General features: G+C 42.0%; 1 protein-coding gene across 1 annotated transcript in view; it reads left to right on the forward strand.

The window, feature by feature from the left end:
* Positions 1-24,457, forward strand: part of rev3l (REV3 like, DNA directed polymerase zeta catalytic subunit) — a 69,904-nt gene that overhangs the window by 35,101 nt on the left and 10,346 nt on the right. The window contains exons 5-19 of the mRNA XM_035617038.2: positions 848-977; positions 1,532-1,626; positions 2,597-2,701; positions 4,270-4,354; positions 8,322-8,464; positions 10,448-10,576; positions 11,618-11,855; positions 12,611-12,753; positions 14,730-18,570; positions 19,928-20,850; positions 21,012-21,097; positions 21,332-21,457; positions 22,820-23,012; positions 23,276-23,387; positions 23,703-23,818. Coding sequence (XP_035472931.2) covers positions 848-977; positions 1,532-1,626; positions 2,597-2,701; positions 4,270-4,354; positions 8,322-8,464; positions 10,448-10,576; positions 11,618-11,855; positions 12,611-12,753; positions 14,730-18,570; positions 19,928-20,850; positions 21,012-21,097; positions 21,332-21,457; positions 22,820-23,012; positions 23,276-23,387; positions 23,703-23,818 — 6,465 coding nt within the window. The remainder of the gene's footprint in view (positions 1-847; positions 978-1,531; positions 1,627-2,596; positions 2,702-4,269; positions 4,355-8,321; positions 8,465-10,447; positions 10,577-11,617; positions 11,856-12,610; positions 12,754-14,729; positions 18,571-19,927; positions 20,851-21,011; positions 21,098-21,331; positions 21,458-22,819; positions 23,013-23,275; positions 23,388-23,702; positions 23,819-24,457) is intronic.

A 24,457-nucleotide genomic window follows, 5' to 3' on the forward strand; every position in this document is an offset into this window, starting at 1 on the left:
GGTATACAGTGAGTATTTCTATCCATTGTATCCATCACAGTTTACAGACCAATGTAATATTTCTACTCTGACTCACCACACTTGTGTAGTCGCTTGTGCACACTTTTTATTACTAACATACTGCTCATGGTTCCTCTCAGTTACCCTGTCAGACTTTATGGTTCTGATGTGGCCCTGTTCACAGATTTCCACAACTGTATTATCACTGATACAAATTATGGCCAAAACTAACGCAAAAATCTTTGCCCACAGCACTTCTGAGGTGGCTTATTGACTCCAGCTGAATGAAAACATGTCACAAACACCTTTAGATAGTTGCTGGTTCACCCTCAACACATTTATGAAAAGTAAAAAAAAAACGATGCTTGCCCTTTTATTCATCACAGTGTAAACACCTTCCAATAATCACTTGTATTTTTGACTATAAACACACATAGACTAAATATTTCCACCTGCGAAAAGAAAGTGGTGTGTGTTTTTTTAGGGTGGCTATGACTCGTTCGTAGAGGTGGAGTCGGTCGTGCACCAACCCAAAGGTTGGCGGTTTGATCCCAGCTTCCGCCAGTCCGCATGCCGATGTGTCCTTGGGCAAGACACTTAACCCTCAGTTGCCTCTGGCCGTGTGTGAATAGCAGCGCTGTGTGAATGGGTGAATGTAACTTTCCTGTAAAGCTCTTTGAGTGGTCTATATGACTAGAAAAGTGTTATATAAATACAGTCCATTTACCATTTTTGTTTTTCTATTGTCTCATCACCAGAAAATCAAGGTATTTTGAGCCTCCTGGCAGATCCGCTGAAAGTAGCACTGTTATACCATTCACTCTGCTCTGCTGTGTTTGTTTTCCAGAAGTCCCAGACAGACCAACTCCCAGCAGCGGTCCCAGCATTAGTCCCTGGAAAAGCCCTAGCACCTCCAAGCTCAATGACAGCACCATGGGGGGCACGTTTGTCCACTGGGAGGAGAATACCCTACCCTGGTGAGTCCCACCTGCACCGAGTCTGCTGCATTTATCTTACTTCCTGTCAGTGAAATTCCTCACATTCGAGGATGAATCCAGTGCTTCCACTTGTAATTCTTCTGAGCTAGAAAGGATTGTAATACTATACATCCTATACTAGGCCCTTGAGTGCATGATTTATTACATATATTTTATTATAATCTGCTGTGGATCGATTTAAAAAAAGAAAGAAATAAAGAATCTTTTTAAGGAATATGTTTTTCTGTTTTTTGCCTTCATTCATCAGAAAGGAAAGAGTAGTGTGAGATCCAGTCAGAAAAGAACCATAGACAACCAAAAACCTTTGTCAACCAATGGCGAGTTACCACGTGTGGTTTTATATATCCCATCAGTTGTTATTTTTAGAATTTTGATACCTGGCATGCTCCAATTTTTTGTAAAAAAAAATTGTAAAATACAACATAAATGATAAATAGACACAAAGCCATATTTTTTTCTAGTTGTTGCTGGTGCTTGAAGTATTTTATCAACAATATTTTAACACCCGCTGTACTTGAATTCCCTGCCTGCAGCTCCTTAGTCCTGGATGAAGTTGAGAAGCAGAGCACCTGTGAGCTGGAGGTCGATGCCGTAGCTGTGGACATCCTGAACCGCCTGGAGATTGAAAGTAAGTTGTGTCAGGTCAACATACTCACCTGCTGAACTCTTCCTCCGGTCGTCGTCAGTACTGTAGCCCACACTGACACAGTTGTAGGAATTAGACACAGGAGAGAGGGGAAGGTGAAAGGTCGTCTGCTTACTCATCTGTGCTTAGGGTGCAACATGTTTGGTTCAGAGCACTGATGGGACCCAGCTGTTCAGAGCAGCTCCTTCTGACTGTCTCCACACATTCAGTCTGTTAGCAGCACTAAAGCCGAGCGCTCTGGAGCTGACCTGTCAACCTGTCACAGGGCAACAGAGAGAGGGAGACATTAGCGGAGAGGCAGGATTTAGTGAATGCATATTTTAGCTCTTTGTTGCTATATTTTGTATTTAAAGGTGTGATCACTGAACTTGCGATGGTGTAGAAAAAAAACTTAAATCAGTGATGGTAGCTAAAAAAGGTGGAAGTTTCAATCAAAAATATATATCCATCTTATTAATTCTGCCAACTCCTCCCTAACTGGGATGTCAAAAGTATGCCCTTTTTGTGTTTTTAGGTTATTCACAGTAAGTGTCAAACTAACTAAATGGCAAGCTTAGAGGCACACATGGGCTAACAAGAACTGAATTGTTTGGCTTTTTTATCCTTTCACGCGGAGCAAATCTAAGACAGTTGCTGGTAAACGCATTCTTCAGATCAGGCTGGACAAAGGGCAAACCACATTAAACATCTGCCTTAGGGTGAAGGATGGAAAGGAGAGGTCACTCCAGCAGGACAGGCAGTACATGTGCTCTATAGCAGTATATTAATACTGCACGGATGAAAAAAAATAAAACACTGTATGGATTGAATTTTATGGTTTGATTTCTGGTGTTGTTTATTGGTCAGTGTGGCTTATACACAAAAACCAGAAAAAATCTGTTGTAAATGTTAAAAGTAATGAAATGTGATGGTATTGTGCTGACACACTGTGCGGTGACTCGTCTCTGTACAGATCAGATCGGCAGGAACCCCGGCCTGCAGGCCATCTGGGAGGACGAGAGGCTGAGGAGGAGAGAGAAGATCCGGGCCACCCAGTTAGAAACCCCTGAGTCACAGGGTGAGGACATCCACAATGGAAACTCTGTTTTTGTTTCTCTTCACGTGTCTATCCCTTTTCCCAGAGTGATAGTGACCTGTCCTGAATACAGATGTGCAGGAAATGTTATTGTCATTAGACTGCAAAAGTACTAGCAACTTAGACAATTGCTTATTAATCAGAATTTAGAGGAGATAATCTGGTTTATTACAAATGAATTCTTAATTATTATTTTTTTTGCCAACATCAGTTATGTTAACATTGTACTCATTAGAATTTGGCAGCAGGCAGACAGCCATAAATTAAGACAGTTAAATGATTCCTCAAGTTGTCCGATGTCTTTACATCGTACAATTCAACTTTGTCCCACGGTACTTACCTCACCCCCAGCCTGGGCCAACAGAAAACAATATGATTCAGTAATAATCAGTACTATATTTTGAATATTATCTAAAAATCAAAGGCTGTTTATAGGTAGGTCATGGAACTTGCCACAGGTTTTTTCAATGAGGTCAGCACTGACCTCATTGATTTCAATGAGGTTAGTGCTGCAATGCATCGGGTATGACGGTTCAAAGGGCTGCGCCATAAAAATACAGAGTCATCAGCAAAGACGAGAAACCAGGTTCAGCTGTTGGCGTCTGGAGTGTGTTCACACGCCGACTTGATTGGATCACTCAGGACAGATGTTAACTCTAGGTCCGAACAGAGCCATGGACACAGATCTGTTGTCTGTCTGGACGCCCACCAAGATGAATAACTGGAGCGTCTGGGCATTTTGTGACCGGGAACCTCTTCCTCTCTCAGTCTTTATTTCATGGCTGCACATGACACTATCAAATGTGGAGAAAGTCCGTGTAAAACAATAAAAGAATTATACACTCATTTTTAACAGATGGTTAAAAAGATTTAGGTCATTGGTATAAGAGGTACTGTAAGCATTTCTATGTCTGTTTTTGATTTTAGCAAGTAAACCCGATGAAAGAGAGCCAATAACAAGAGAGCCCCCAGCTTAGATCATCTGGCTAAACTTTTGGCTTTTTTAAGAGAGAGGACGTTTGGAATAATCATGATGGAAGTACATGATAGAAAGATGTTCTATTCAAAATGTTCAACTGTTTTCAGCCTCTCTGCTCTTAATGATGACATCTGTCTCAGCTCTGATGCTGAGCCCTGTTCCAGTGGAAGACAACATTTTCCATTACCTACACAAGTCAGAGAATCACAGCTTTTAAAGCGGAAAAAATAACTTAAATCTTGCCACGCTCTAAGTTATTGCCACACACAGGGAGCTCTCCTGGACACAGACTTGTCTGCTGTATTGTGATGAAATGTGTTTGCTTTCACGTGTGCAGGCCTCCGAAGATATCTAGGTCTTACACTGATTGCTGTGTGTACAAAATCATTTGTCATTGTGATCGAGTGCTATAGCTTCCCTGACAGAAAACATTACTTGACAGCAATTACTGACCAAAATGTTTTAATTGTAGCTAAGAATTTGAGGTCTGGAAAAACCCTGGAATCTAAGAGAAGATAGTTTCCAGGAATGATGAATGCAGTATTGATGTTGTTTGTCTGATGTGTTCCAGATCGTGGCTTCGTCACTTCAACGGAGAGTGAGAAAATCTTCATGAAGAGGTTAAAGGAGATCCTGAAGGAGAACGAGTTTGACGTGTAAGTTCCTCATCCATCAATGTGTTGTTGTGGTGACAGTTGGGGCAGAAGCAACAGGCTACCCAGACGTTTCAGAGCAAATTCTAGCCAAAAGTCATTGCTGGACAGTCATCCCATTTCCCTTTTGGAAGCAGGCAAGGAGCTGGAATACACAGAAGAGTGAAACAATGTTTGAAAATAAGCACAAGATGCTTCCAGTCACATTAGTGGGATGAGTTTCCCACAGTCTCAGACCACATGATCTCAAGTTTCTCTAATCATTGCTTCTTTGTGTCGAGCTATGATGAAGCCGCTTCATGTCCTCAGTTTCCCTTCACATGTCAGCTTCATGTCAGTGTGCTGGTCCAACTCCTGTGTCCTCTGAGGGCAGAGAGGGAGGGAATAAAAACACAGGTTGGAAGACTTTGGAAGGAGGGATGGAGAAAGTGAAGTCAAAACAGATGTATTGAGGGGGTGGGGGCAGAATTGGTGCAGTGCAGAGAAAGGGAGAAAGAGAGAGTGAAAATGATGTTGATGAGGTTATGCAGCCCTCCCTCCTACTCCCACGTTGTTCAGGCAGAAACTATTTCCTGTTTTAAATACAAGTACAGTTGGCTGTGCGTGCATCTGCATCCGATCCAGATGGCTTCCATTCACCAACTGTGATATCAAACAGGAACAGGGGTGAGGGAGCAGTGCGGACTTGTTGACTTTTCCTTATTGTATTATTCACTACGGCTGTGTTACTGCTGCTGCTGTGTTCCACAGGTCTCCCTTGGTGCTGCAGGTTTTGTTTGAATTTTTATGAATTCTGTTCAAGTTCATTCGATCCATTTGACGTTTGATTGTTGACTTAAACATCTTCGTAAACAATTCTCTCTAAAGCTTGAATTATGTTTATATTGCAGGAAATTTTTCCTCCACCAAAAGAGGTTATGATTTCTCCCCTGTCCGGTCGGTTGGTTGGTTAGTTTGTCAGCAGGATTACGCAAAAACTGAATTGTGCTCCCTCCATCAAATGAGTTACAGTGATTATAATGTAGGGCTGCAACTAACGATTATTGTCATAATCGATTAATCTGTCGATTGTTATTCTAGATTAATCGATTAGTTGTTGTCCATAAAATGTCATAAAATTGTGAAAAACGTGGATCGTGTTTCCAAAACTCCAAGAAGATGGGTTTTTTTGTCCACACACCAAAGATATTCCGATTACTTTCACAGATTAACGAGAAAACCAGAAAATATTCACATTAAAGAAACTGAAATCAGAGAATTTTTACTTTTTTTAATTATAAAAACTACTTGAACTAATGAATCGATTATAAAAATTGTTTGCGATTAATTTAGTAATCGATTTAGTATTCAATTAATCAATTAACTTTTGCAGCTCTTGTATAATGTTTATACCCACTGTACCAAGACTTCATTTGATACATCAGAAACATGTCATCAGACAAATGATTCAAATATCTATAAATAGGACGGAATTGCTGTTAAAAAAAACTACCACAGTTACCACAGTAGAGGTTTGTTTCCTTCTGCTCAGCTCCATCATTCAATCTCAGAGCAAAGCAGAGCCAGTTAAGGCAGCGAGGGGTGTGTTTGTGTGTATGTGTGTGTGGCTTGGTCACGAAATGTGTTAATCGCTGCCGTAATCTCCCGGCGCCTGCCAGGCTCCCTCCCCTGTCGCCTCTAAAGTCGTTAGCTAGCAGACTAATTAAGAGACAGCCAGACAGTAGCACGTGCAAGCTGACTCTCTGGAGCCCTTCCCTCGTACAGCCTGGCAGAATAAAGTCTCTGAATGACAATGTGACTGCAGTAGCGTCTCAGCAGCTGATGCAAACTCCAAAATATTGATTTCATATGTTCACTGTTTTCATCATTCAGCGCTAGCAGTCTTTGGCTCATTGATCATTTAAAGTGAGTGAAATGACGGCCTTGTGGCTGTGACTTCTCTGTAAATGCCTTGAGGTATTTGTCTGATCGCTTTGGTTTGCCCAGTGCACAGTCTCTCTTTGGACTTACTCCACCGGGGTGTTTACCTTACTCCTTTGGGCTCCTGCTGGGCTCAGGCATCATAGGGGGGAGCTTCACCTGTCTACAGTTTTCACTGTTTCCCCACAATGTGCTTCTCAGCTTGAATTTATTCTGCAAAGTTTGACATTGAATGTCTGCCACCAGGAGCAACATGGGTTGAATCAGTAGCTTGGGGTCTTTTCATATTCACTTTCTCCTGCGTATCGTGGGATTGTAAGCTGCAACCTTCTGGGCATGAGGCTGTCATCATCAGCTGCTCAGTCACATCTGAAAACCCTTCCTCCACACAGGGTTTGGTTCAGGTCGGAATTGCTCCTTAAAATGGAATCCATTTTTTCTTTTTTATGGCCATTCCTGTGAAATTTGTTCCACTTACAAAGGCGGCCGTCTTCCTGGGCTACATTTCAATATTTCAGAGTTACTAAGTGGTGAGTTGCTAGGCGATGCAGTCGGGCAGTGTGGGTAAAGGAGCTGGATAGGCAGCTTATACAGTAGCTGAGAGTGATCTGGAGGGATACAAAGCCCACCTGGCCGCCTGCCCGTTTTCCATTCATATTGCATCTACAACACACAGATGCACACCGCTTAGCTGCTTTTATATGCTCACACACACACACAGCCGTACACAAAGAGTAAACAGATCACTTCCCCTGATTAAGATCCGCAGTTAAGAGATGCTAATCAAACATGGCTACATGAGGGCAGGTTCCAGAAGGTCCTCTGCTCTGTAAGTCAGGTGAGACACAGTCCAACAGCACAACTGATTTATGGTTCGGTGCTCGTGTTCAGTTAAAGTGGAAAAATTAGTCCAACATTCTTCTGTAAATGTGAATCATGCAGGAGGAGGACAGACGTGGTATGCATTTGATCTGTATACTTGTTTTGAGTATATGCATCATTAAAAAGGTTTCATGTTGCCCCACTTTTTTATTTGTCATATCCACGAGAAGATATATTTGTGGATTAAAGTACCAAAAACCATCTTTAAGTAGTTTATCACCCCACTCAGGAGCTCCAGCAACAACAGGTTTTCTGAGTGACACAGTCGTCACAGGTAACGGATGGCAGCCTACTACTGTGGTTCAGTAAAACTTGCAGGTAAATGCAATGAGTGCAGATTCAAGACCATCAGGGGATATAAGGAGGGTTAGGGATTGGGCAGCTGGGACAGCAAGACTGGGATGTAACGAGCGGCAAGAGAAAGAGAAGTCTGATTTCCTTCATTGGCAGGACGTGTGGAGGTTTGAATGGAATTGATTGTGACTGCAGACGAGAGACCAGTAGCAGTGTAACAGTTTCGTATTGGGAAATTAGGGCAGAAACATGCTTTTGCCTGAGCAGCAGCTACTTCCCAAGCAGCTTCCCAAAATGATTCTCTTTTTGGAGCTCCGACTCCAGGCGGTGGGTTTCACCCCTTGACCTTGAGTTTGGAAAGACCAAACAAAACACTAATAAGATTCCAAAAAATAAAGATCCAATGAAATTATGATAGGTTTCAGGTAATTAAGAGAAACCAAATCCCGCAAGGTTGGATGGTGGTCTCTGGTGGGCCATGCTGGGGGCTTAGCTAAGGCAGATGACTGAAATGACTGAAGATTTTAAGACACTGTTTCTAAATACAGGCTTTGTGCATCTATTTGTTGATTGAGCACTTTGATACTTTGACAGTGATTTATACTACAGCGAGACCTACTTTATAATCACAAAACACATGGAAATCTCATGTCCTACAATAGTGAATAATATTAACCTTTGTCTCTTATAAGCTTCTAATAATAGGTGACATCTTATTAATAAATCAAAGTTATTGTCGCAGTAGCTAGTAGCCCCTTTGGCAATAATTTTGAGACATGTTCTCTGAAAATAACCTACAATGAACTATAAAATATGTAATCACAGCAGTAATTACTCATCGTAATGCAGAAATTTATGTTTATTTTCTGCTCAGAACACAAGCTTCATCTGTGGGTGATGGGGAGGACCAAGAGGATTTTCCTGGTGACCTTACTCACCATTCGGACCCCTTGAACCCAGCAGGACTGTGCTGTACTGCTGCCAACGCTGTGGAGGTGCACAGGGACTCTCAGCCAGGTGAGGAAAACCTATAGCTTGGATGAATGTGACCTATCCCCATAGGAAGTACGTGTTTGCTCTTTTGTAACCTTCAGCACAGCATCAGAGCTTGCATATTCTGACGTTATATAGACGTATATAAAGGTGGACGACATAAGTGAAGCCAAAGCATCTGGATTGCCCCCTGATGGCTGGCTGCACTATGGGCCATAAACCCTGCACGTTAAACACATTTCCCCCTAAGATTGTCATTTTAAGTAGGTCTTATCGAGCTGATGTATGTCCAAAACTTCATTTTTCTGCCAAGTTTGGTTTGGATTAGTTATTTTATGCTACGAAAACAGGGTGAAACGTCATGATTGACAGCCGAGACAGACTCGCGATTAATCAAGTACATGTATCGGCGGGAGCTTGTTGCTGCGGCTCCACACCACGATCGCTACTACACAAGACTCTAGCTCCAATTGACATCAAACGTGCAAGATGCCGTCACCTGCATCGGGATGTTTTAGCTTCATTTTTGTACAACAGGAGGAAGTAGAGGTGCGTCATCCATCTTGTATACAGTCTATGATTCCGACCATTTAGCTATAGTGTAGGCTTTCCCGTAGCACATATGTGAACATCCATCTTTAGAATTCATTGCTCTGTTAAATCTACTGGATTTACCTCTTTTTGTCTAATTCTACTTTGTTGGACCTGCCATTGAAGTACAGTTTATTTCTGCCTACCTTGCTGCTCTGACTGCGTGTTTGGCAGAAGAGGTAGTTGGTAAAACAGACAGTTGTTTTCCTTGTCCCTATCACTCTGTGTCAGGGGTTGTAAGTGTGACACTGTGTTTAACAGTGGCCTAATCCAGTAGCGGCCCGTGGTCATAAATTCTAATAGGCAGACTCTGGCTCCGGGCACTGAATCGCTAGCCACGCCCACTTTTCATATCATTATTTTAATAATTAAATATTTGCACATACTTATTAATAGACGGTACATAAACACACCAGCCAGCAGCAAACATAATGCAGCAGTTGTCAATACAATTTAAAGATAAAAGATTAAAAAAAACACCAACTATAAACATGGCAGTCAGTGAAAGGTTTTTGAAATGAATTGAACAACATATAAAATAAAATAAATATGCCTTGTTTTGGGGAGCTGAAACATCAAGTGCATGAGCATATACAGTAGTAAATAAAATAGGCCTACTACTGTCTGTCACCTCACCTTGAACTTGGACTTGGAGCTGATCTTTCAGATGCGCAAATGTATCCATCACAGATTTATTGAAATCACGAATGTCACGTGTCAGTCGCTTTTCAATCAACAGCATTGTTAATGCATATGTCCGTTGACATGGTATTTCATCGTATTTCTACAGTCTTAGACACAGCGGCGCTGTGTTGGTGCTGGTCGCTATTTCTGCAGGAAGTTTTAACATGTGCTCTGCGGACCAACTCAAGAAAACAGTAGAGAGCTGCAGAGTAGAGCCGGGAGGCAGGACTCATTCCTGACCCAATGAGCCTCTATGGGTGCTGACTGCAGTTCCTATCTTTGACCACTACGCCGTATGATAAATCTGCCAGCGACAGTGGGGAGCTGCCCCAATATTGAGCCACGCAATAAATTGAGAACGAATCACTGAAATGACAATCTCTACTTTCAATCTAATCTCAATCTAAAATTGTTGACTAATTAACAGAATAGGTAGCGATATAATCAATGTATGATGTATTAATGTGGGAAAAAAGTTAATAAGGAGGAACTATGTTTTGGGGTGGATGATTTTTTTTTGCTTATATCTGCGAGTACTCTCTCTGCCAAGTCTCTCGAAGGAGCATAGAAAACCGCCAGAGACAGCAGTGGCACACACACATTCACCTCCTACTTAGCCTTGGGGCTGCTGCTGCCCGGGTGGGTTTGTTGATGGACCTCTCCTTTTATGTTATTTCAATCAAGGTTTGCCTGATGCATGGTCAAGTGTTAATTTCTGCTCCCCTTCTCCAGACTCAGTGAGGAGCAGTGGTAAACTCCCTGAGGAGGCCGTGGTTGATGAGGAGGCCATCTTGAGTCTCCTGGAGAACAGTCAGACCTTCCTCCCACTTTCCCAAACATCCAACCACTCACCTCTCTTAGGTACAGTAGAAATCCTCTTCAGATCCACAAACACAGCTCTGGTCTGCTCACTTTCTGTTCTTCTTTTCTATATTTCTGTTTATTCTCCTTAAAACATACATTCATTTCTGAAATCATACAATACACGTTCTACTTCTTTGCATTAAAAATATTATAAATAGATAGATAAAACGGGAAATTAAAAGCATTTCTAAATAGGTTACCCCAGCTTGTCTTGAAAATATCATAACATTTTTCTGAAGCCTACATTAGGGGCCCGGCTATGGCAGCAAATCTGTCTCACCACACTTTTAAATTGTATAAGGTATTGAATTTCCATTGTTCAGCTCTGAAATAATGAATGTGAATTTTTTTGTCACTGAATTTTACCATTCACATTTGAAGCACTGAATTTCTTTGCATGGGAATTATGTGTCTGAATTTTTTTGGTTCTTAATTCAACACTTCAAAATTTCAAAAACTGCTATATTAAAATAGACATAGCAAATTTCAAGTAATAAAATTCAAATCATATAAATTTCAGTTGCTCAAATTCGAAAGGCCAAATTCAGTTCCTCATTTGCCGATCCTTGAAATCACAGGGGTTTGGTCACTACAGTAAAGTTGGAAAGATATTCACAAATTCTGACTTTCCAGATCAATAACTTACAAACGAAATGTTGTTAAAGCACAAGTGCAACCTCCTCCCAAACAAAGTAAGGTACACAATGAGCTACAGCATGAGTTTCATCCAAATGACCTGAATTCCGGGCTGGAGGAATAACATGGGACTCTATGAGCAGCTGGCAGTGACACGAGTGAGCAGCAACCGACTGCAAAGTGCAACGCCATAAAGACTGCACTACTATGTGCTGTTACCAAAATCACCTCACACATAAGTTGTCTCCTCTTGTTCAGATGACGATGGGATTTTGGTAACACTACAAAACTGTAGGATTTAAAGGGTTAGACCAGTTTATTTGTATGATCTAATTGATTCATTTGCAGCCACATTCAAAGTTGTTGTTTGCCGTTAATTGCTATGTTTTGTTGTCTGTTTAGACAGCAGCCAAGATCATGCCATCATCGATTTGCTGGCAGGCCTGGAGGACGATGGTTTCTGCAGGACCCCCACTAGGCAGAATTCCAAGTCCCAGTCTCTTCCTGGTGGCAGAAGCTACCACTGCAATAGTGATGAGGAGGAGACAGGACCGGAGCTGGACAAAGAAGAGGCAGAGTTTAGCATGATAATGTCACAGCGATGGGACAACGAGGCCCCTGAGAGTTCATCCTTACCAAGGCAAGTTTGTCTCAGTTGTATTTGAGTGAAAAATCTACTTTTTGTGCAGAATGATTAGTTAGTTGTTTATCACGTTTAATTTTAGAGTAGAATCTGACTCAGACACAGCTCCATTTATATCCAGATGTAGCCAGAATATAAACACTAACAAGTAGAACACAAACTACCTGCCGCGACTTGTGAAGATGAGAAAAGTGTTGGATATCGAGTCTCAACATTTTTTTTTCAAATGAGTATCATAAATTGTCAAGATGGAAAATTAAATTTGAACATCAGATTTTTGATTACTTTTCTTCCTACAGAGGCCTTTTTGGCAAAGGTCTTAAATGTCTCTCATATTTGAGAATTTTTTTTTTTTTATTTGATATGAAAAAAAAGTTCTGTATTAAGTAATGGAAAGGAAATAATTTGAATGGTAGCCAGCCCTGGATGAAACAAAAGGACAAAAGAAACAGTGTTGAGAACATATCTCTGTACAGAGAACATATCCCTGTCCAGAATTTAATGCTGGGTAGATGCAGGTTTATTATCATTGCATTTCACTACATATTTTAAATTATATTCCTTCACAGGTAAAACTTCAATCACAGTGTACATATGTACAGAGTGTATACTTCCTTGTCCCCTCTGACCCAATCCATGTGCTCCTGCTTAAGCACCAACACAAGCAAACCGATGCTGAGCAGTCAGATGAATGTCACCCAATGTGCCTGTGCATCGTTTAATCAGGGTTCCTGTCATTCCGGTATGTACAGGCCTGGTTTGAAGGAGACAGAGGATGGCTTCAGTGAGGAGCAGCAGGAGTCCTCTGAAGAAGAAATGGAGTGGAGTGGGAATAACTCTCTGTTCGCCAACCTGTCCATCCCCCAGCTGGACGGGGCAGCAGACGAGAGCAGTGGTGAGTCATCTCATGCTGAGACATACTGAGGCAGCACTTAAATGTCAGTTTGCTTTGACTCTTATCTAACATCTGCTGATTCATGTTCCATAAAGGATATCAGAATCCAGATCTGATAGCACCTACACAAGGGTTGATACCATGTTTTAGCTGTATGGTCTAATTTATTTATGAGAGAGACATGATTTACTACTGTATTATCCCTTCAACACTGAGAAAGGTTTTTCTAAATGATTCCCTGGAGTTATATATTTAATCAGCTCTTCATGAAGTTTGCAGATGCTGAAAAGGTTTGGTAAATGCTGGGTGTTTAAAACTCATATCACTATTTATTTGTACTTGCCAATTGCTTTCTTATGAAACCTTCAGCAGTTGTATGTTTTGTTTATATAACTGCCAGAGCTGCTGGTGTCGGAGCTAAAGCACATTCTCATCCATTTCTCGTACTCCAAAAAGGAAATCTGAATTCCGCAACAAAATTGTGGATGAAATGTACCTTTTCCCCCCAATTTCTTTGTGCTTCTGCATAACAATCCATCTTTACTTAGACTATAAAAGATCTACATTAATACAGTCCACTTACAGTCCATTTACATTGATCCTATGCTTTCCAAAATCCCACAGCTGAGTCCGGTTCTGCCACAGATTTCTTCCTGTGAAAAGGGAGTTTTTTTTTCCTCCACAGTCGCCAAGTGCTGCTCATTGTGGGATTTGTAGTATTGTGAAATTGACCTCACTATGTAAAGTGCCTTAAGACATATGAAAAATAATGCTAATGCTAATGAATCTTTCCTTTTGAACATGTTTGCAAGAATTAAAAAAAAATCAGTTTAGGCATTGCATCAGGGTATTGAGTAGAGCCGACAATATTGACATATTTATATATGGAGTGAAAAGGGTCTTCACGTTCCTGGGTTTGCTTAGCCACCTTTGCTGCTTTTGTGCTGGTACTACAGGAAGTAAAATATTAAAATGATGCATGTCAACATCTTACATTGTACATAAATGTACTATATAATACAATACCTGTGAAACTGCGCCTTGTGAGCTATCCTTTTCCTCCTTGAGCAACAAAAATTAAGAGAAGACTAGATTGTTTTTTGGTAAAAAAAAAAAAGTGCCCTTCCCGTAACACCTGTCCAGTACAGACACGACATCATTGGCAGAGTTAGAGGTTCACCACCTGGCGCCCCTAGTAAGATGCCCAGTCATCTCCCAACATCTTTGTGGAGATGCCCTCATCCAACTCCCGGTCAGAGCCATAGCCCACTACATCCAAACGGGCCAAAGTACATGTGTTTCGGAAGGAATGGCTTGTCCAATTTCAGTGACTCAGATATGATAAAACAGCCAACATTATGCATTGCATTTATTGCAAAGAGTGCGGCCAAAGCCTTGCTGGATACACTGCTTTTACTGTCGGAGCATCAAAAGCACAATGTCTCTAAGTAACACAACCTGTGCTGTGGCAGGTGCGTGGTCGGCAGAGCAGCCCCCCTCCCTGCAGCGCTTCAGCACCAGGCAGCAGCAAATGATAACAACATTTATCATTGCTTATAATCTAGCCAAAGAACTACCATTTACAAAATTGGGTCAAAAATCATCCTCATGAAAAAGAATGGGTTTGAGGTAAACCGTTCCTGCAGCAACGATTCTCGTTTGTTTTGAGATTTATTTAAAGAAAAAGCACCTGCACCTTTTTTCCTTTTTACAGTCATTTACATAATGTGTTGAGAAATTACCAATGTATGTGGGAACTGTCAAGAAAAGGTATAATAGGTGTATTACAGCGGGGCTCAAAGGAGCGTGCAGTGAAAAATGTTGGCTGAAGCTATATTATGTGCTGTTGCACCTAAATTTAAAAGTTAGGTGCACCAGTGCAACCAATGCAAAAAGTTAGTCTGGAGATTTGTATCTATTTCTTGCAACTCTTATCTGTTAATGAGATGCCACCTTTTCTTCTTTTTTTTATCCAGATTCATCCTTAACGGACAGTAGTTCCAGGACCCAATCTTCTCTCATAGCCACAGAAAAGATGCTTGGGAAAAGAAATCCCTTCCCTGGGGAGACGGTCCACCTGGAGCCACCTCCTTCAGCTAAGATCCTTCTGGAGTGCAAGCACCCTGACTACATACCAGTTCATGTGCTTGATAAAGAGCAAACACTTGACAAGCACTTTCAATCAAAAAGCAGTCAGGACAGCAGTAGTGAATGTTCAACAGGGTTCAAGGTTAATAAAGAAATCCCCTACATCCCACCAGTCAAGCACCCTATCTCGTGTAAAATAGCCAATCACCCTGAGGTGTCTCCCATCTGTGTAGAAAAAGAGGACATCTGTGCCCTGTACACCTATGACAAGAACACCTCTTTAGCCTTGGGTAATACAGATCTAGAAAGCTTCCCATTTGGTAATGGAAAAGTCACCAAAAGCAGGAAGAAGTATGGCAGCATAAAGAATGTAGAGACAAACTGTCTGTCCATTCTTCAGAACCACAGGACCTTCTCTCTCTGTTACTCAGAGTTGAGAAACTGCTCATCAGTCAGTCATAAGTCAGAATTGGAATTGAGCCAGAAGGACAATAAAAGCCCCATTGTGAGGAATATCTCCTCAACCCCTTCACCCATGGAGGAGGAGTTCCTTGATCCTCAGGAGGAAGAAATGGGCCAGGACAATGATGAGGGAGATGTTGGTGAGCTCAAAATCAGGTACGAGGACTATCAGGAAAACAAGTCTGAGAGGACTATTGTGGCCCAGCAGGAAGCACACTACAAGTTCTTTCCCAGCGTCATTCTCTCGAACTGCCTCAGTAGAAAGAAAGTTGGGAGCAAAAAGCTTACTGATCCCTGCAGCAAACTAGCAGAGGGTCAGCCTCGCAGGTCGAGGCTAAATGTGAATAAAAAAAGGTTAGGTATGACAGGACAAAGAAACAAACTAAATATAGTTGAAAGCTCTACCTCTGACAGCAACGTTAGCACTAGTCTCACCTCAATCGAGTCTATTTTTCCTCAGACTGTGGATTCGGAGATGCCAAATTCAGATGAAAAGTCAAAAGAGGCTGAGCCAGTTGAACTCATCACAGAGGGTAAGCCAATCACAAAAGAGGAACGCGAAACAGATGAGAGGTCTATAGATGAAAGGACAGAGCCACTTTCAGAGCCCCCCTCTAACAACTCCACCACTGTGTCCTTTTTCTCTGAGGAAGCTAAAGACACAGCAGAGGATAGGTTAAGCCCATTGCAAGATGTATCTACCCAAGTCACCTGTACCAAACCTTCAGCACTTCCTGGTAGTAAATACACCCTGAGGGCCAAACGGAAGATGATTTATGACAGTGAGGATGGAGAACACTCAAGTTCCACTCGTTCTAAGTATGCAGCTTCAGTCAAGGAATGCAAGCTCAAGGACAGCAATGTCTCCAGTGGGCAGGAAGTAAAATACCAGAAACGGCGCAAGAAAGAACCCCCTATCATCATCAAGTACATTATTATCAACAGATTCAAAGGACAGAAAAACATGCTGGTGAAGATGTCCAAAATAAATGTAGAGGAGCAGTTGGTGTTGCTGACACCAGCTAAGCTAAAGTTGTACAATAAAATGGCTCCTCTCAAAGATGTCTGGCCCAAGGTGCCAGAATCCACTGCAGTCAGGTTTCCCATCACTGAGCTAAAGGCCAAGAAACAGCCCAAAAGAAAGGCAAAGGTCAACTCCAACAATAAGAAAACAGTCAGCAACTCCTCCAAAACTCGAGTCAGGCAGGGTGAAAGGGTTAAAAGGACTAAAGGCTGTCGGAGAGACCCAATTCTATTCTCTCTACCACCCCCTGAGCCTTGTTACTGTGAGCTAGCTGATGACCATGACAGTGAGTATACCGATGTCATGGTAGAGTTGGGTTACCTCTCTGATAGATCCCCAAGCCCCGCAAACTCAACACCCCCACGTTGTTGGTCCCCAAGTGACCCTTTTATGGACAGCTCAGAACAGCTGATAAACCCACTCAGTGACCCATGTTTTAGTTCTGCTTTACACAAGCCAATCACTGTGTCTTCAACCAAAGGAACACAAAATAAGAGTCAAACTGGTGGACCTAAGAAAGTTACTGATAGTAAAAGAAAAATAAACAGATCAACTACTAAGCCTCCACAGGAAGGACACCCCAAAAAAGATAAATTAAGGCAAAGTGGTGGTGCACCAAGCCAGAGAAAGAAGGCTAAAGATGTAACCAAAGTTACTGTCAATAGTTCTACAACCACCACAAAACCTAAAAGGTCTCGCAAAAATAAGACTGAGGAACCCAAAAGCCATGAGTTAAGTAAAAACGGCTCGCAGCTCCTCTTCCCCGAGGATGACCTACCTCCTTCTGATAGTTCCTCTCAAGAGGTCCCTCCATTTCAACAGTCTGTGAGCACAGATAGCAAAAGCAAGGGGAGTTCCCAGACTGCATCTACGCCAGACTATAAATCAGTAGCCCAGTCTATAGAACCAAAGGTTGAGGACTGTGAGACTGCAATCATGGAGGTCAACCAAAACGTTTCACCACCGGTTCAGCTGAAGCAGCAAAGTTGCCAGACCACTGTGCTAAAGGCAGAGGCTTCACAGGAGGAGTGCGTAGATCCTACACCTCCTCTGGCTGGTCAACTTTTACTGGACATTAAAGATTCCCAACTAGCAGTTGCCTCCCCACACTCAGGCCAGAACGGGGAGACCTTGCCCCCTTATGAGACCCCTTCTGGCTTGGCTGTCCTCAAGCAGCTTCTCCAAAAAAGGCAGCAAGGACAGACCCTTCCTCTACAAGTGGTTGGTGGAGACAACCACTCCACTGCCATAGCTCAGACTGCAGCACTACTAGATCCTAAAACTAAACAAACTAAATCCAGAAAAGCTCCCTCTACCACTCATCGTAAACCGAGGGCCCCAAGATCTACCACCCCCAAGGATAAAAAGCCCAGAATTAGGAAAGGCAAGACGAGCAGTACTCAACCAAATCTGACAGTGAAGGACAACATGTCAGATGACTGTCCCCTTTTTCTGTCAGACCCAGGCCTTGACACCTGCAACTTAATAGAGGACAGCTTGTCACCAGAACTTCCACACAACTATAGCTTTGATATAAATGCTATTGATCAGACTGAGTTCTCCAGCCCATATAGTTGTAGCCAGTTTGTCCTGACTGATAAAAACTTACCAATCAAGTTCCTAAGTGATGTAAGCCAGGAAGCTGTATCTTCTCAGACCCTGGGCTTTGAGAAGAAAATTGATAGGCTGTTTGGTTGTGGGGAGGAGCTTCAAAGGAGCTCCGATTGGCAGAAAGCAAGGCCTGTCAGTCCTGACCTCTTTCATAGACCTGAGAATGGGGAGCCTGTATCAAATCACCTCACATTCCTTGACTCTGAGAGAATCAAGAGCCGGGATTGGGACTTCAATTCATGCAAAGTCCAAACCCTCAGCCCCTTTCAAGACTTTCACTGTGAGAGAAAAGAGCTGCTCTTCTCTGTTTTTGATCCTGTCCTGCCACTGCCTTTGAGTTCGGCATCCTTTGTTGACCAAGAGGGCTCACCAACAGGGGAGCTTCTGGAAGGTATTGATGGACTCACCTCCACCACACCCAGTAGCTCACCCCGATCCATCGGCTCACTGTCCCAGGTGAGGCCAAGCCAGCTGCTGCGGGGGGCAGGTGGTGGAACCCACATTCTCAAGCCCCTCATGTCTCCTCCAAGCCGGGAGGAGATCCTCAACACTCTGCTGGACCTGGATATGTCAGTGGCTACCTTCCAGGAGCCCTTCTGCAGCGACCCCTCTGATGCCCCTGGGAAACCAATGTAAGACTTGTATACCCCGGAGACACAAGCTTAAACGGTTCTTTCTGTGAAATAAACTGAATTGAATGTATATAGGTAAAATTAATGAATGGGTCCTCGCTTTGTATTTATCATGCATTCCTGCCATAGGTTTCAGGCTCTTCTTCTGACTGACAGCTTTTAAAAATGAATGGTAAAAGGAAGTGGTTTGGGGCTGCACGATGGTGTAGTTGTTAGCACTTTCGCCTCATAGCAAGAAGGTTCTGGGTTCGAGTCCCGGTTCTAACCAATCAGGGCCTTTCTGTGTGGAGTTTGCGTGTTCTCCCCGTGTATGCGTGGGTTCTCTCCGGGTTCTCCGGATTAATTTTACCTATATACATTCAATTCAAAGACATGCAGAATGGGGTTAGGTAAATTGAAGACTCTAAATTGACCGTAGGTGTGAATGGTTGTCAGTCTCTGTATGTGGCCCTGCGATAGCCTGGCGACCTGTCCAGGGTTTACCCCGCCTCTCGCCCAATGTTAGCTGGGATTGGCTCCAGCCCCCCCGTGACCCTTAAGTGGATTAAGCGGTAGACAATGGATGAATGGATGGACGTGGTTTGATAATTCGCACCAAACTGCAAACGCTTAGATCTCTACTCCATAAATATTGATTACAAACATTATTTCCAGAAAAAAATGATGAAAATGTCAAATAAATTACACCTCAAACTGTAAAAAAATCTGTACATCTGGATTTAAGCAGATCTGCATCCAATTTTATTGAGTTCTTCCCTTGCCGATTTACCCATCCTTCTACCAAGTTTGGTGCAAATTGGTTAAGTATATTTTGCATGCTCCTGCTGACCGATGAACTTGAAAAGACACAGGTGAAATTATAACTTTCTTTGCTCTTTTTCAGGAAATAAATAACTGTATATAACTCAAATATACACATTTTAATGAGTAACAATATATCAAAACATTTATTTGCTTAAAAAAACTACTCAGGGCACCTTTAACATTAGTGGCAAGTACTGTACTTGCAGCACAGAAATCTTGAATGTATGTTTTAAAGCCAGTATTGCTTTTACATACGTTATTTGTCATCCACACAGCACTGTACAGTACATCCTTCAGTATGTTTATCAGTACAAATCTGGTCACAGTTCTTAAATAATCAAATATAGGGTTCCTTTTAAAAATGGTGAAATGTTAAAAGAACTTTTGTACTAGATATTTTTTACTTATCACATTTCTTTTAAATCAGATCAACAGAAATCCAAAAATGAATAAATAAACAGTCAGGTCAGGCTCTGTTTTATACTTTATACAGGGATTTATATGATTAATTTGTTCCTTTATCAAATATAATTAGTTCCTATCTTCTTTCCAGGGAGGTTGGGGGCCGTAAGCTAACTGTGGGTACCAGACTTGCTAAGGAGCTAACGGAATTCAGCGGAGACCTGTCTTTGGAGGGCCTTCATTTCTGGAAGATGGCCTTCTCTGCCATGACACACCCTGCCACCACTATTACCTCATCTTCCCAAGCCCAGGGAGCTAAGCCCTCAGAGGCAGGTAAAGATCAGGCCAGGTCTGACCCAACCTCAGCCAGTGACAAGAAGGTCATTCTCCTGCCCTGCAAAAATCCACCAAACAGAGAGCGTGTGCATCTGTGGCTGGAGGCCAGGAAACAGTACGAGTGTTTACAGAAATGGAGGAGAGAAGCAGGGCTGTTGAAGAGCAGGAGGGCTGGGTTGGATGTTGAGGAGGAAAACCAAGAGAAATCTGGGCAACCGTCTGCTTCCGTCTGCCCAGAAGTGAAGGTTGAGTTGTGTGGAAACCTCTCCAGTATCAGAACTCAAAGGAGAAAGAAACTGAGCCTGTCGTTAATCATATCTCCCATGAAGAACACAGGCTCTCAAAGTAAATTCTCAGAGGTGAGTCCAGTATCAGATGAAGGTGCTGTGGACTTTGAGCTGGAGGAACGAGAAAAAGCTGATGATGATGATAACAATAAAATCACCTCTCCAGAGTCCCCAGAGCTGCCTCCATGGCAGCAGTCCTGTCAGCCCAGCACCTCAGGCCCAGACCAGCTCAGCGAAAAAAGGGAAAGTGAAAACTCTCCAGAACCAATGTCACCTAGGCAATCTAACTCCCTGGAGAGACTAGGAGAGAACCAAAGTCCCTCACCCCTCCATGTCTGTAACAGGGGAGAGAGCAGGACTAGTCCACACCTTCACAGCACCCCCTTCCTAAGGAGGAGGCAGAGAAGCAAAGAAGATTTGGAGCCAGTGTGCAGTACGCCAATATCTGAAGGTAAGAAATCAGAAGTTTCATCTGTTTTATGAACACGTGCGAAGGGTTGTTATCTTTGACTATGGTAAGCCTCACGCCCTCTACTTTAATACTTTTTTACTTTACTTTCTTATGCTGTTGCTTCACTTGTCTCAACTCTTTATGTATCATTCCTGCTGCAGAGAATCCCATTTCTCAGGAACTCCAGCAGAGGAGGAGAAGCCAGACGGGCCGACTGAGAAGAGTGTTACTGACCACACAGATACAGGTAAGAAAGTGTTCAATTGTCAGATCTATCACCACATCAGCCACCATTTCAATGGTTCAGTACAGCGCTAGAATGCAGGTGTACAGCTCTGCATGGAGAGTGTGGAGCGCAGTCAGTCCCTCCTTTCACTTTTCAGTCCTCTTCATGAATTGAACTGGTATAGGTTTTTCCTTTTCACCTGATGTGCATGTGTTGTCTTGTTCATGTGGATATTTCTCATATTGTCATCCACAGAACCAGTTTGCTGCTTTGAATGTGCCAAAGAAAGATAATTCTCAAATTGAAGGGCCCAGCATAGCCAACTCCTATGGCTTCAAAGTCAGCATGCAGAACTTGCAGGATGCCAAAGCTCTGCATGAGGTGAGCTGCACACTTGGCTCATATGCACTTGGCTCATATCAGTATTGAAGGTGTTTTTTGGTTTGTTTGTTTGTTTTGTGCAGATGTTATTGTATATCATGCAGAACTTGATGACCAGCAGGTTATTGCAAGGGTTAGGTAGTAAAGTTCACAAATTATCGGTACCAATAAATCAAAAATGACTCAATTTGTTCTCTAGCTTATTCTAACTGTGAGACTATCATCAATGTGAAAGATTATTTCTCAAGTTTTTCAGACTATCTTTCGGCAAAGTTTTTGTGCGGCTGTTTGTATTTAAAATAGCATTTTACATCTGTGAAGTTTGGCCCCTTATGATTTATGAAAAGATTGTTTCTTTTTAGAAAACAAAATATATATACATACATATATATATATATTATATTCCACAGAGTAAGGCACTGACAGAAGTATCTTATACAAATTTTATCACGGCCTGGTTAGAGCCATGTAACACGTACGTGTGAATCCCATCCTCATGCGACCTGTTAGGATTTACTCGCAAAATTTTGGGCATTTAATAGATGCACTTATCTAGAGAGACTTGGATCAGTAAAAGAAGGCAGTTCGATCTCAGCTTCCCCCAGTCCACATGCCGTTGTGTCCTTTTGGGCAAGACATTTAGCCCTAACTTGCCTCTGACTGCTCTTCCGACAAAGGCAAGTATGAATGTGGCTGAAAAATGCGCGGTAAATAGCAGCGCTGTATGAATGTGAATGGGTGAATGTGACTTTCCTGTAAAATACTTTGAGTGGTGTATATGACTAGAAAAAGCGCTACATAAATACAGTCCATTTACCATTTACCATATCAGTCCCATAAATATGCCAGATTTTTGGGCATTATTCCCTGGGAAATCAGTAAAGATTCGAGAAATAAATAAACACGCCTTATCTCGCAATATTAAAGAAAATTTTTGAAAAATTCACTCCTTTATCCAGCAGCTGCGCCAAGATTGAGCCAATTCTGCTGAAAACATAATCACCTTGCTGAAGGTTATCATAAGCAATTGGTAATATATCCATGGCTATAGTGGTAGTGCTATTGTGCTCTATAAATGAAATGTATCATTATTATTATTATTATTACAGTAGCCTGGTAATTTTCTTGCAACTGAAACAATCAGATGAGCTGCTAAAAAAGAGCAGTGGTGGAGATATACAGAAGGTAATGTCTGGAAGTAGTTTTGAAGAGATGAAGAAATATCTTTTAATAGGTTGAAGGTAACCTCATCTTTTCTGTTTTAAAACACACTGTAACCACGAAATATCAGTTTGAAGATTTCAGCCTTAGCTGATTTTTCCTTTTCACACAGCATTGATGGTTTTTGTCATCCGTCCTCAGGTGCAGTACCTAACACTGATGGGCATGGAGCTTCATGCAAGGACTCGCCGTGACCTCGAACCTGACCCTGAGTTCGACCCCATATGTGCCTTATTCTACTGCCTCAGTTCTGATGCTCCGCTGACAGGTGTAGATGGCACCGTTGTGAATGGTGCCATTGTGGTGGACAAAGATTGTCAAAGCTGTGACCCAGGTAAAAGTCCTGCTCTGCTAGAGGAGACAAAGATGTTGGTCCTACTTTGTCAAAATAACGTTGCATTTGATTCTTTGTACATGATTTTTCAGTATTTTCGTCCCTCTGCACTGAAAGGTGTTCAGATATGTTTCTGTGTAGCAAAATTCAGCGGAGTTTAAAAATTAGCCTCTGCTGTTGAGGTTTTACGTATTTTACATTCAACTCTTCAAAGTAAAATGACTGTCAACATCAGACTGACACTTTTTAAAATCCCATTACAGGTGACAAGCACATAGCGCCCCTGCTGGTCAGGTCGGGCGTCTCTGGGCTGCAGGTGAAATATGCCACTGATGAGAAGATACTGCTTCAGGAGCTGATCACTATAATAAGGAGGTCCGTGCGTGTGTTCTCATTGAATAGACCTGTTTCATGGTTGCTGTGAAAAATCTCTATAATGACTATCTAAACCTTTGCTGGGTTTTACACCGTGAATTTTGAAAAAAATCTATGTTTACAACTGGGGTGGCAAAGAAAGACAATAATGTATGTGATTCTTCATAACATTATGTCATTTATGAAAATGCTAACAATTCTTTACATTCAATAGATTTCCTAGAGGCCATCCTTTGAAGCAGCAGCTATGTCCATTACTTTGATTTGAGTACATGAAAATTAACTTCCTGTGCTCACATGGCCGTGTTCTGTCAGGTATGACCCTGACATCCTGCTGGGATACGAGGTGCAGATGCATTCCTGGGGCTACCTGCTGCAGCGGGCCGCAGTGCTCCGAGTGGACCTTTGTCAGCAGCTGTCACGAGTGCCAGGTATGTCTGGATGTCTTATGTCTTGATGTATGGATGCATAAAGTATTTGTAGTATTGTTTACTCCTTGAGCGCCATAATAGTTCTCAAATCTATGGAGGACCACAAGTGTCACAGAAGTAGTAATAAAGCTTTTTATTAATTAATAACTAATTGTATGATACAAATATAATAAATAAATAAATGATTTTTGAAATGGAAAAAAATATGAATGATTTCTAGGGTATGAGGTGGCTGTGGCTCTCTAACCAAACAGACTTTACATTCATGGCTAATTTGTATTGTTATACACAAAACTTTGAGATTGTAGATTGTAACTGAGTTCATTCTTTGGTCCGGAAGTTAATGTTTCTCTCAAGTGGCGTTGTTTAATCTAAGCAGTCCTTTGGTCTAACACTGAAACCATTATCAACCAGACTGCAGAGAAAGCTTTTGTAGATGACTGTAAAAAGTAGACAGTTCCAGATTAAATGTAATCTTGCATCACAATGTAACTACAGTATCTACTTACCTGAGTAAATCTAAGAAACTGTGTGAGTGCATGTACACATTCTAGGTACTGTAATGTTTGTGTGTCTCTATCTGACAGCAGAATGTGTTGGTACGGAACATGTGTTTCTTTAGTGTGTGAATGAATGTAA

This window comes from Scophthalmus maximus, chromosome 18 (assembly GCF_022379125.1).
Source record: "Scophthalmus maximus strain ysfricsl-2021 chromosome 18, ASM2237912v1, whole genome shotgun sequence".
Classification (NCBI taxonomy): Eukaryota; Metazoa; Chordata; class Actinopteri; order Pleuronectiformes; family Scophthalmidae; genus Scophthalmus; species Scophthalmus maximus.